General features: G+C 42.0%; 1 protein-coding gene across 11 annotated transcripts in view; it reads right to left on the minus strand.

Moving 5' to 3' along the window:
- The window catches only part of LOC135224515 (E3 ubiquitin-protein ligase MYCBP2-like), a 1,655,355-nt gene that overhangs the window by 16,111 nt on the left and 1,625,491 nt on the right, over positions 1-13,753 (minus strand). For all 11 annotated transcript variants that reach the window (XM_064263565.1, XM_064263560.1, XM_064263570.1 and 8 more), the window contains one exon: positions 7,973-8,246. In XM_064263565.1, the coding sequence (XP_064119635.1) occupies positions 7,973-8,246 (274 nt within the window). The remainder of the gene's footprint in view (positions 1-7,972; positions 8,247-13,753) is intronic.

Below are 13,753 nucleotides of genomic sequence, written 5' to 3' on the forward strand. Positions count from 1 at the left end.
CATGTAGTCGTTCTCCTTGATAGAAGCCAGCACTGAATGTGCAGTTTCCATCTTGAACAGAGTCTGGAGAACTAATCGGTTCACAGGAGAGAGGTCTACGACTGGTCTCCATCCCCCGAAGCTTCTCTACAAGAAGGATTCAGCTGTAAAACCCCAGAGACCCATCCGACACGACTTCTATAGCGCTCTTCTGCAACATTTTTTGCACTTCCTGCAGGAATGCCTATTGCCTCTCAGATCACACTACGTAGGATCGAAGCCGGACCGGATGGTTGGTGAGGGGTGGTGGAGACTCGAAGGGGAGTAGATAGCCCTCCTGAAGGATATCCACTACCCAGGTGTTCACTATCACTGCCAAGGTGCCAAATGGCTCGATAGGCAGCCCCCCACCTGTGGCAGCAGCTGAAGGGGAATGCCAGCCCTAGCATTTCCCTTTGGACTTCTTCCCTTTTCTTCCTTGTCCTGACTGGAAATCATTCTGAAAAGGATGGGAAGTCTCGGACTTGGGGGCGGAAGAAGAAGTCTGGGTTGTTCCTCTGGCTCCCTTAGAAGCAGAAGCCTTCTTAGGAGCCGAGGAAGTGCTAGCCCAACTCACTGGTCTGGCTGCAGCAGGACACAAAAGTGCAAAGGCCGTTGTTAATGTCAGGTGGACAAGCCGATCCTTATCCTCGTCCCGATGCTTGTCCACCGCAGCATCCACTTGCTCTCTATCAAAGAGAGAGGCAGAACCCAGCAACGGTCCATTATGCAAGGCCAAGACCGACTCAGAGACAAGAGACCTGGATTCTCGGCAGGAGAGGGCGGCGTTGCGCCTCTTGAGCCCCAGGTTCGCCCACAGGTTGGCAGTCCGGTGGGCCAGATAGGTAATCGCCCTACCCCCAGACGGCACAGTCACCCATGGGGTGATGGCCCCGGAAGAAGCAGCGACTTTGGACACTGTGAAAGACCACAGGTTCAACCAGGAGACTACTTGGAGAGCTGCCATGGCGGTGGCTTCCAATGTCGCTGCCTCCTGCTGCAAGAGCGAGATGTTCTCTGCAGTCAGGTGTTGTAGTGACAGACCCAGACCGAGGCGAACCAGGTCTGGGTCAACCTGCTTGGTCGGTAGAGGCCTACCTGATGTGTGTAGAAGCGCCTCTGGCAAGGTAGAGGGGGAGGAAGCAACTGGTCCAAATGGATGGATCTAAGGGAATTCTCCTGTCCAGAGACAAGATCATTCACTTGACCCAGCACGCCGTTAGCCAACGTTGACCAAGGAAGTCCCGTCGGAGCCTTGTTTTCCTTTCCTGAAGGAGAAGGAGAGCCAACAAGAGAGGCAACTGCCTTCCTCCCAGAGAAGGAATGCATACCCTTGGAAGTTTCGAAATAAAGACTTCCTGGGGTGGGGGGGGATGCCCTTCTCCCTTTTAGATGAAGCAACCCTCAGAGGAGAAGGGGAAGAGGAGGCTGACGAAGACGAAGATGATGACGATGAAAATGAACCCAAAGAGGAAGACAACGACACCTTCCTAGCTCTCTTCCTCCTAGACTTCTTCAACACCTTCTGCAGAAACGATATGAGGGCATTCCAGGGAACTTCGGAGATGGCAGGCTTGCATACCGGGGCCATGGTCTTGCTGGGGGCAGGTCTGGGACCGGGCTCAGGAGCAAGAACAGCAGCCAGTCCAGGAACTACAGCAGTCACGGAGGGGGCAAGGAAGCAGTCTGAAGTAAACTGCGATGAAGCAGGTCCCATCCTCGGTAGAGCTGGCATTGCCGTAACATCTGGCGACCTCAGGGTAGGCAGGAACCCAGGTGGCAGTATTGGGAAGGAAAAGGAAGGCAGCTGATGCCCGCTGCCCGTGGAAGCAGAGGCGTTTGTCAGATAGTTAGACCAGACCAGGTGCGGAGAAGCCGAGTAGCCGGGCTGGGTCAGGGTAGAGGTGGTAGGGGCAGAGACAGAGTGGGTGGCAGCGCTGGTCGCGGTACTGAAGGGGACCCCGCGAGGCCCAGGGAAGCCAGAGCCTGGTCTAATCCGGGCAAAACACCTGCAGGGGGAACAATCCGGTTAATTGGAAGGGTCCATCCTTGATCCAAAGGAGGACCTTCAAGGCAAGGAAAGATCCCAGAAAGGCAACTGCTCGGGGCCGCCGCCAAAGCTCCTCCCTCCCCTTTCCCCCTTACTTGTCGTAAAGGTAAGAGGAGAGAGAAGCTTTCCCCGGAGGGGTTAGCAGCGAACGTAGGTAGATTACAGGGGGACAAGAATGAGGCCAATGGGTCCAGTACAGGAGTGGCAGGGGGCAAAATGCTACCCGCCATGGCTTTTGGTCTCCTGACGTAATGCCTCCTGCCCATGAATGATTACCCGGAATCTCAGAATGATCCTGATGGCTCCCAAATGGCCAAGTGTCATTTGGTATCTGGACCTACTATCTCTGCTTTCTGAGGCACCAAGAGAGATTCTCTCAGAGCACAACTTACTATGTCAACCGCACGAAGAACAGTGCCACCGGTTAGAGGGGTCTCTGCACTTCACAGTTGGAAACTACCCAGCATATTTTGAAAGTAAGAGAATTTCCTCACTGCACAGTGACAGAGCCACGATTCAGCAAGTATTCAGCAGTTCCCTGTCTCAGCTGTAAAGGGCTATAGGACCACCCTGGGATTAGTCCTACACTGGAAAGGTGCGATGTGAAACCCACTTTTATGCGCTTCACTTTTTCATGCTTGACTTTGTTGTGGAATTTTGTGGAATACATCTTTCAATTTTATGCAGGAACTTTTACCAATTTGTGAATTTTTCTATGGACCATATCTTTAAAATTATCAATAAATCACTTTTTTTTGTATTCACTAATTACTATATTTTTTCATTAAAGGATATGTATACTGATAGAAATACAGAGGACTGTAATTGAACTAAATTTTTCAAGATATTTTGCTGGTTTTTCATTAAAGGATGTGTATACTGGATTCACAGTGCCAAAAGGCAATGTGAATCCAGTCAGACAGTAGTTAACTACCTAACCACCTTGTTTAAAATTTAAATGACCATTTCTGGCTGTGCTGAAGCATATTCCTTAAGTACAGACCTCAGGTTTGTATAGTTAGGAAATACAAATTACTTTTAAAATTTGTGATATAAAGATTTATGATTCAAAACGTATGCATGGACAATGAATACAATGTAACTAAAAAAAATTCAAATGAATTTTGGTGAGAGCAAGTGACTCTTAGTAGGAAATGTGTCTGGAAGATCAATGGCAGACAAGATGTTACCATTACTAACAGCCTCCGTCCATTTCATCTAAGTATGTAAAATTAACCTCACACAAACTTTAGGCCTTCCTGATTATGAATATAGGATTGCAAAATTCAGGAAGAGGAGGGAGGGTGCAGAAAAAGGAATGCCATATGCCAACTTATTTTCCAAAATTTTTCATGTTCAATACCTATGCAAATAAAGACATTTACTGTTAGTTAAACTCCTTCATGTATATATCAATAAAACTTTTATACTATATATCTGTTATACCTGTATACATATTATATTTTACTTCATAATAAAACGCAAAGTCAATTAATTCAGATATTGCTGCTATGCAGTCAGTGGGATTTGGTATGCTTGATGAATCACTGAAAGTTGGTAGGTTAAGAGCATGAGAGTCCATAAGTAAATTCTGGCATTTGGCCAGGGGAAGGGGGGGGGCAGATTACCAAACAAACCCCTACTGTTGGAATAAACTACTAAAACTTCTGAACTCTTCAGGTCTGGTCTATTTGTCTTAATCATTATTTTTGTTTAATCATACTACATGGCAACACTAATAAGCTAAAATCCAGTACTAATCAACAAGTGCACTTTGTTAAAAATCTGAGATGTCATACCATGAGCAAACTTATAAATTGTACAGTAAGATTATGCTAGCAAATACACTCTTGTTAAATATTCTTGGGAAGAGAGTAAAATTTGCCTCCCTGAATAATGGAGCAAGAAGATGTAATTGCTGTACATATTTCTCTGGCTAAGTGATCTGATACCAGCTGACCAACCCAGCACTGCCTGGGAAAACTCTGAATGACCACCGATAGTCTCTCTCCCTCCAAGTCTCCCTCACTCTTTTCTACTTTTTCCCCCATAACACCCCTCAATTCTCTCTCCCTCTCTCTTTCTCACTCCAAGCCTCCCTGACTCTTTCCCTCTTTCTCCTCTCTAACACTCAAACTCTCTCTCTCTCTCTCTCTCTCTCTCTCTCTCTCTCTCTCTCTCTCTCTCTCTCTCTCTCTCTAAGCAAAAGCAACCATAAAAATATTACATTTCATATTAATATTCACCATAAAAAGGAGAAGATGCTAAAGAGATTGGACTACCTTCAAGGAGATCTAAAAAACTAAAGGAGTATGTTAAAAATCTAGAGTACGACAAGAAACATCTAGATAAGTACCGGGAAGCCTTTCTAGAAGAATACACAGAAAAACACTCCAGATGTACAACGTACACCATAAAGCAAATACTAAAAGAAGGCAACCCTCAGCCTAAGTGGTTCAACAGAGAAATTGAAAACAAAATAAGAAAAAGAGACAGACTGCACAAATCAATGATTCCACACCTAACACCAGAAGAAGCAAGCAGACATAAAGAACTCAGTAAAACGGTAGACAAATTAGTAAAAACTGCAAAGATAAATGAGGATAAGAGTTTTAAAGGAAAACCCAAAAAATTCTTTGTGCATGTTAATAGTAGGAAGCCAATAAAAAATAGCATAGGTCCCCTAAGAGACAATGGAGGAAACCTAATGAATTCAGACTTGGAAAAAGTATTATTATTGAATAAGTTTTTTACTAATGCCTTCCCAACTGAAGATGCTACCCCAATCCCTGAACCAACTATGAAATATAAAGAGGCAGAACCACTTGACAAAATAATATTTAAAGAAGACAAAAAACAAAATATAAAAACTAAACAAGTTCAAATCTCCTGGCCCAGATGGGATTCATCCAAGAGAAAATGAGTTAAAAGAGGAGATAGTTCCCTACCTATATAAACTACATAAAAAATGCAGAACAATGGAAGGCACCTAAATGATGGAAACCAGGTTATGTGCCCCAAGTTAACAAACAAGCAAAAATTATAGACCAATCTGTCTAACGTCAGCCCCTTGTGAGATTCTTGAGTCCACAATTGCAGATCAAATGTGGATCACACTGATAGAAACAACCTGTTGTTAAACAGTCAACACTGCATCAGAAAAAAAACAGATTCTGCCTATCAAACATCTTGGAGTTTTTCCATAATATGATTTGGTGTTATTTTCTTTTTATCAAAAAAATCTCTCCAGTACTTTGCCATTTTCATAACTGTAAAAAGATTAACATGCCATTTTCATAACTGTAACAAGATTAACAAAATATGTACCCTAGCAATTTCTTGTAAATTTTATTTTGTGTCAGCCCCTATGAGAGTGTATTGCTTCGATTCAATTTCATTTCCTATCTTTGCTAACCCCCATCTCTCTCTCTCTCTCTCTCTCTCTATCTCTCTCTCTCTCTCTCTCATAAAACATTCTGTATCTGAGGGAATGTGCAGCTGCAATTAAAACTGATAAAGATAAGGAATCAGAATCAAAGTTCTTGCAACATGCATAATGTAATGACCAGGTTAATAATTTATATTCCCATTCTCAAGAAATCTTTTTACTGTAGAAGCAAAATGGTGGCCAATGGGAAGGGCACTTTGCAGTGTTATATGTAAAGTAACAATGCAGTTCAAACTTGTTATGAGGCACTATCGATTAAATGATAAGCAGCTGCAATATCTCGAAAATTAAATTTTAGAGATTACCTTTGTCTCTGGAATGACATTCAGTCCCTAAACTTAATGATGAAAAACTATCAGACTAGGTGAAGACCTCAGGGACAAGGCAATTGCAAGAATGTAGGGCAATCATTTCATCTTAATTATTAATTACATAAATGATAATAATCCTCCCAAAGGGAGGTAGGTCACCTCCTTTCTGGCAACTTTCAATTTAATTTTGGCAACTGTATTGCATTAGGTAACATCAGTATGCCATAAAGAATCTACCTATATCACCTGGCTGTGATGGTCTCCAGACAGAAGCTTTCAAATTCTGCCACTCAGTAATTTTCATTTCACATGCTAAACTTTCTAGCACATCCATAATTCACCAATTTCTCCAAGAATTCCTGCCTTTAGTTCAACTGATATCATTAATCAATCTGTTATTTTAGCAAGGCTTCTACCCTATCTACACACTTCAGATTTAAAGCTAACCAATCAACTGACACTTAAATGTATCTCCTGAAAGAATTCCTGAACTTTTACCTATTACCAGCTTCTCTCTGCTTGTGTTTTGTTGGTGTGAGAGAGTTAACTACCTGAAACTTTCCCCAAAGCTTCACAAAAAGGGGTGTACCCTTTAATCAATTAGAATATTATAGTGCTGATCTCCACCAAACAATTGTGTCAAATGTGGTATTGTCGCAAAACTTCAGTTCCTTAAACAGACTATTTAATATCCATACAGATCTATTTAATATGCATACAGATGTCCTGAATGTCATGCTAAACTACTCAATAATATGGTTCTAATCTTCCCATCTGTACAATATTCAAGTTTTTCAGATTTCCTAGATGCAAATCTTGGCCAGCCCTAAATTACATGGTCTATTGAAAAACAAATCAAATAAATGGTAGTTGAACCTATTTACCAAAATAAAAATATCCAATTTTTATTAAGATTAACTGATTTTTTTTGCTTGTTTCTTCATAGTAATGTTCAAAATTATCTCACTATGCCAAATGGAACTCGCAGCTAAACAGACCACTTTACTTTGCCTGGATGGCTACCATGAATAAAGCCCAGATATTGCCTTAAAATGCAATGTTCCGAAAACGTATCTCCTTCACTGGCTCCCTGTTTCTGCTGCTTATTTCTCCCACATGACCAACTTCTTGGAGCTGGTCATACTAATTCCCCAACCTTAGGTGGGGGAAGTTAAAACTATCATCTTTCAAGAGAATGTAGGGGACATAATACTGTGTCTGAAGGATTTGCTCAATCAAGAGATCAACTAGAACCAGGGCAGGCATAACCACCTCGCTCAGCCCTAGCTTGCCTACAGAGAACTAGTGGCAGCAGAGATGTAGAGAAGTAAAGAATTTTCAATGAAATTACATTAAACAGTCCTGCCACTTGCAATCTAGTGTTCCTCCATGAACATACACTCAAGCGAAATAGCATCTCAGTTCTATCTTTCTGCATGTGAGAATCAATCCTTAGAAGAGCTGGGAAGAATCTCGAAAGAGAAATAGTAAGAGCTATAGGAATTATTGATATAACAAAAAAAAAAAAAAGGGGGGGGGGGGGGCTGACACTTGATTTCCAATTTGAAGATTGTAAATTTCAGTTTGAGAGGTCCTGAATCTAAAGAGGTTTAAAGAGGTAAGTTTTACACATCATTTTCAAAGCCAAGTTTAACCAGACATTCTGCTAATGCACACACAGCCACTGATGAAAACATGACCATCCTTCTCATACTTGTGAAGAAACAAGGACCAAACGCAATACGAAGTGACAGTTTATGACCAGTAATACTGGAATGCTATGTACCAAATACATATTTCAAGATATGGGAAGAGTTTTCTTGACCCCTACAACCTTTCTTTCTCCATGACACCCTTTCCTGACTGGAATACTAAAAGAAAAAACTAAGAGCTAAGCTGAAAAAATGGAACCTATGCTATCTTGAAAAAAAGACTTCATTTTTGAAGATTATAAATGTTTTCACTGTAAATTCCATCTTGTTCAACCATTTGAATAATGAAGCGCTGGTCTTAATAAAGCAATGCTTTGTTCTTCATACAAAAACAAATAAGGTTCTAATACAAATACACACTACTTCATACAGTGTTGTTACCTAACATACATATCTTGAGCGTCTTTATTTTGCAGACAAACATAAATCTTACCTGCTGGACAATGTGGAAGTTCAGCTTTGGGGATATTTGTTACACGCTGAAAGTCATCGTGACAAGCATTACAAAAATGAGTTGTGCCAAAGCAGAAGAATACAGCTACAGAGCAGCAGTAACGACACTTGTACTCCAGGAAATCTGTACCATGTTTTGGGCACATCTGGGCCCGTGATACGTCAGAGCATGCACCACATACAAGCTCTCTTGGGTCGTAATCATCACCAAGACCAGCTTCAACGTCACATCGTGCCTCTCCACCATAATATGCCTATAAAAAAAAATCTTTTTTGAAACCAGCTTTCATAACATACCAACAAGTATATACTCTAAAATAGTGTATAAATACCAAGTTATGCACATTATTTTTTTTAGACACTTGTATCTTAAAAGTAATCTTTTCTCCCATACATTTGCATTGTTTCTTTGATGAATCAGTTTTGATATTTCACAAAGGTCAACTTTTAAACACGGCTGCCCAACAAGGTGCACAGTTTGCATGAATTCTGTTTAAAAATGTTTTCAAGGCCATATAGTGATAGGAACAATATTGTGTAATGTAATGAAAGTACTAATTAATTAATTTATGTAATCTAGCAAAGTATCTTGACCGCACAGTCATCAACAAATTACTTTTTTTGTGATAAACAACTGGAAAAGAGGAGAAAAATTATATAATCCATTGAAACTTCTTAGTCTACAACAATTGACACCAATAAACTGAATGAAAAATTAGTAAAAATGATAAAATCATAGCTTTTAAAGAACACAAGCTTCCTCAACAAATATAAAAACACCACCTGATTTATGGACCTCCTAGAACACTGGATGGATGATGGATAATTGCTCTCCTAACCTTGACACTCCAAGAGAGGAAATGTAATCTTTAATTATTAACACACTAAACAGTTGCCACACATGGTATCAAGCAGTCAGTGCATCATTACATCTTAGCAGAGGATCTGATTCTATAACATTCAAAAGAGTAGGTATTTTTTCCCAGTCTACAACTCAGTGCACACTGAATGAATCACAGAAAATAACATCCCATGCTTCTCAGATTAAGATTTCCTTGAGCATCATTAAGATTGCATAAATTCTTTTGTAAATGTTGATGAGCAACTGAACTAATAAAAGCATCAGATTTCAAACCAAAAACATAAATGAAGCGTTTTTTCTATACTGCAAAGCAGGGAAACAAATCCAGGGCCTATTTATACATTGGCCAAATCTACCCAGATAAAATAATGAAGTACAGAATCTACAAAGACCTACATTAAGTAGTTTCCAAATTTCTGTCAATCTACAACATTTAGTTTACTAATGCAAAACACTTCAGATGAAAATGGATGTAGGAATCCTTGGTGCTCTTGCTAATTAGCAATTGTGTCTAATCTCAACCCTAGTTAGTGAACCAAGCTTCAAACAAAAAGATCCTTGAAATGAAGTTCAAGACATATCTCACTAGCATCCACTATCCTGCCCTTCATTGGAGATATAGCTGCTGTTGCTATTCAATGAAAACTTGCAGATGTCCATACTTCACATGAATATATAAAACAAACTTCACATAAATACATACAGCGATATGCTAGTTAAATGATATGGGTCATTATATAAAAAAACTGGTCCTATGGTCAGCTGCATATAACAAAAAGTCTAAAATATTCCTAGGATGGAATTATGGCCCCTAAAAATTAGGCATCAATGTGTTGAAGTCCCTTTCTTATAAACCGACAATGTGCATTCAAATTATCTTTTAGAGCATCAAATTACCATTTCATGGGTAAGCAGAACTGACCTCTAGTCAGTCTTGGCAGTAGAAGTGCAATCAACTACCTGGGTGTTTTGACCCATAACAGTAATCAATCTTAATATCACAATTTTTTCAAGTAAACTGTATTTTCCTAACTATACAAACCTGAGGTCCTTTACATTAGGAATTACTTTCAGCATAGACTGGAAAAGGGTTGTAGAAGAGCAATAATGAGGTAGTTAGGCAGTACCTGCTTGTTCATAATCACCTGACTGGACGTAAACATTCCACTTTGCTTTAGGCCCATGGATAGATTGAGGGGTGGCATGAGGTGGGCATAAAATGTAAAGGACCTCAGGTTTGTTTAGTTAGGAAAAATACAATTTATTTAACAAAATTGCCTAGAGGTCAGTTCTGCTCACCCCTGAAATGGTAATTTGTTCTAAAAGATCATTTGAATACACTTTGTCGGTTTATAAGAAAGGTACTTCAACACATCAATGCCTAATTCTTAGGGGGCCATAATTCCATCCTAGGAATATACTAGACTTTTTGTTATATACAGCTGACCATAGGGCCAGTATTCATGTGACGTATGGACATCTGCAAGTTTTCATTGAATAGTAACAGCAACTATATCTCCAATGAAGAGCAGGATAGTGGATGCTAGTGAGATATGTCTTGAATTTCATTTCCTTTACATTAGGAATCTGATAGTCATGTGAATAGACTGGTGTTCACCCAACCATGGTTCCCATCCTGGTCGTAAGAGCAAGGCCCATGGGCCCAGCACTATGGAGAAAAAAAACAGAAGTTTTCTGTTGTGCCAGGTGGTGAACAGATCTACCACTGGACACCCCCATGAGTCAAACAATCTTTCCGCCATATCTGGGTGTAGGGACCACACTGTCCTTACCACCTGATTCTGGTGACTGAGCTTGTCTGCTACTACCTGGCCGACAGCTCTGTCAACTAATACAATGGGAGAGACACTAGACCCCCATGTTTATTGACAAATGCCACTACCATGGTGTTGTCAATCATCATCACCACAGAGTGTCTCATCACTTGATCCCAGAACTCTTGGAGGGCTAAGAAAGCCGCCTTGAGTTCCAGAATGTTGATGTGCAGGTGCTTGTCGCGTCAGTCCCACACTCCTGCAGTCCGCAACTCCTCCAGGTGTGCGCCCCAACCCTTGTTTGATGCGTCCGAGAACAAAAGCATGTCCAGAGGGGCCTTTTAAGAGGTTCCTGTAGTCTCGCCACCAGGCTAAATCCTTCCTCACTTCCTCCATAGAGGGATGAGAAAGGATTGAGGATCCCAAGCCTGTGACCAACACTCCTTTAGTCTCCACTGAAGAGACAGCAGGTGAAGACACCAGTGAGGGACTAACTTCTCTAATGACGACAGGTGACCGATCACGACTTGCCAAAGCTGAGTTGGCTGTTCCTGCTGAGACAGAACAGTTGAGCCGCCTTCCTGAACTTGCTGATTATCGAATCTGTGGGGAAAGACCCGTGCTTCTGCCGTATTGATCAGCATGCCAAGATACTTTATCCTCTGCTTGGGAAAGAGATCTGACTTCTCGAAACTTATCACAATCTCAAGATCACGACAAAAATTGAGAAGGCAATTCCTGTCCTGTCCAAGACTAACCAGTCGTCAAGATACCTCAACAGGCTTATCCCAACTGAGTGGGTCCAAGCAGACACTAAGGTGAACACTCTCATGAACACCTAAGGGGTAATCGAGAGTCCAAAACAAAAGGCCCTGAATTGGAACACCTACCCCTCAAGAATAAAGCGAAGGTATTTCATGGAGGACTGATGAATGGATATCTGGAAATACACATCCTATAGGTCCAGTGAAAGCAAGAAGTCGTTCTCCCTGATAGAGGTGAGCACAGAGCGTTCTGTCTCCATCGTGCACCAAGTCTGGCGAACAAATCAGTTCAAAGGAGAGATATCTATCACCAGTCACCAGCCCCTTGTAGCCTTCTCCACAAGGAAAGCTCGGCTGTAGAACCTTGGTGATGGATCTCGTACGACTTCCACAGCTCCCTTGTTTAGCATTGATTGAACCTCTTACTGCAGTGAATTCTTGTAGTACCTTTACTATATAATATTGTATATTATTCTGCAACTATACATAATCATCTTGTATACTTTTCTAACATACAGTAGTACCTCGAGATACGAAAGGCTCAACTTACGAAAAACTCGAGATACGAAAGCCAATGCGAAAAATTTAACGGCTCTACATACGAAATGTTTTCAGGATACGAAAGGTTTCTGAAAGTCCGAGATTTGCCCGGATAACAATTTTGAAACTCGCGCCACGCACCGCCATCTTAGTACTAGTAGACTCGCCACCATCCTCCTGCTCTCCCATTGGTTCCTGATGCTAGTCACGACCATGAAATCCTTCTCTCCTATTGGACAGCATCCCTCCCATCATGCATCTTATACGTATACATGGTGGCGTACCTATCTCGGCCTCTTCGTACCAACATCTTTATCGTAAGCACACGGCATTCGTTCGGTCCAACGATTTCGTTTAGTAACGTAAATTGGTTAGTGATTTCGTTGCAGTACTATTATCGTGTTGTGCAAAAGCTTTATTGTGTTACTTATACGTAAATTACGTACAAGATAACGTAGTCATGGGTCCCAAGAAAGTTGAAATTCACGGAAAGAAGCGCATGCTCTCTTTGGAGACAAAGATGGAGATCATCAAGAAGTACGGTGGTGCGTCATGGGGAGGCTGCCAGCTCAGACACGAAAGCGGACAAAGCATTTAAGAAAACTTTCGACGAGATGATGACCAAGGAAGGCTACAGTTCTCAGCAAGTCTTCAATTGTGATGAGACTGGCCTTTTTTGGAAAAAAATGCCTCGTCGGACATACATCACGGAGGAAGAGAAGAAGCTACCCAGGCATAAGCCTATGAAAGACAGGCTTACGCTCGCACTTTGTTCAAACGTCAGTGGGGATTGCAAGGTGAAGCCCCTACTGGTGTATCATTCCGAGACTCCTCGAGCCTTCAAGGCCCACACAGTGCTGAAGGAGAAGCTTCCCAGTGATGTGGAGGGCTAATGCGAAAGCCTGGGTAACGAGGCTTTTGTTCATGGAGTGGGTAAATCTGTGTTTCGGCCCGACAGTGAAGAAATTTTTGGAAGAGAAGCGCCTCCCCCTGAAATGTCTGCTGGTGTTGGACAATGCCCCTCCCCACCCTCCTGGCCTCAAGGAAGATATCCTAGCGGAGTATTCCTTCGTCAAGATTCTTTTTCTTCCGCCCAACACCAGCCCATGGACCAGCAAGTGATAGTGAACTTTAAGAAGCTGTACACGAAACATCTTTTCAAGAGATGTTTCGACATCACCGATACCACAAACCTCACCTTACGTCAATTTTGGAAGGAGCATTTTGACATCGTCATTTGCATCCAAACCGACTCCGACTTCTCGACCAAGCTTGGCAGGAGTTTTGAAGGTGATCCTTGAATTCACCGTGGAGGAAACTCTGGCCTGAAGGCCGTATCCCCATCCGCCGCCCAGAGAACTTTTTTCGAGGGATTCGACGTGGGCGAAGCTGTGCTGCAGAGTCAGAAAAAGTTGACGATCCCGAAACTGTTTCCCAACCAGATCTTGACAAGATCGTTGCACTCGGCAAGTCCATGGGGCTGGTCGTCGACGAGGACGACATCAACGACCTTCTCGAGGAGCACCAAGAGGAGCTTACGACGGATGACCTGAAGGAGTTGGAGGCCATGCAACATAACGTCGTTCAAGGGGAGTTCTCTAGCAGCGGCGAGGAAGAGGAGGAGGAGCCTATGAACAAGCCTAAGGACAATGCAGAAATTAAGGATGACTAGCCGCTTTTCATAAAGTGCAATCATTTGTAGAAAAAAAAGACACCCCGAAAAGGCTCACACAGGTCGTATGCTTGCACAGTTCAATGACGTTTGCCTGAGTCGTTTCAGGAACATTGTGAAAAGTAGGCAGAAGCAATCTTCCTTGGAT

This window comes from Macrobrachium nipponense, chromosome 12, assembly GCF_015104395.2.
Source record: "Macrobrachium nipponense isolate FS-2020 chromosome 12, ASM1510439v2, whole genome shotgun sequence".
NCBI classification, from domain to species: Eukaryota; Metazoa; Arthropoda; class Malacostraca; order Decapoda; family Palaemonidae; genus Macrobrachium; species Macrobrachium nipponense.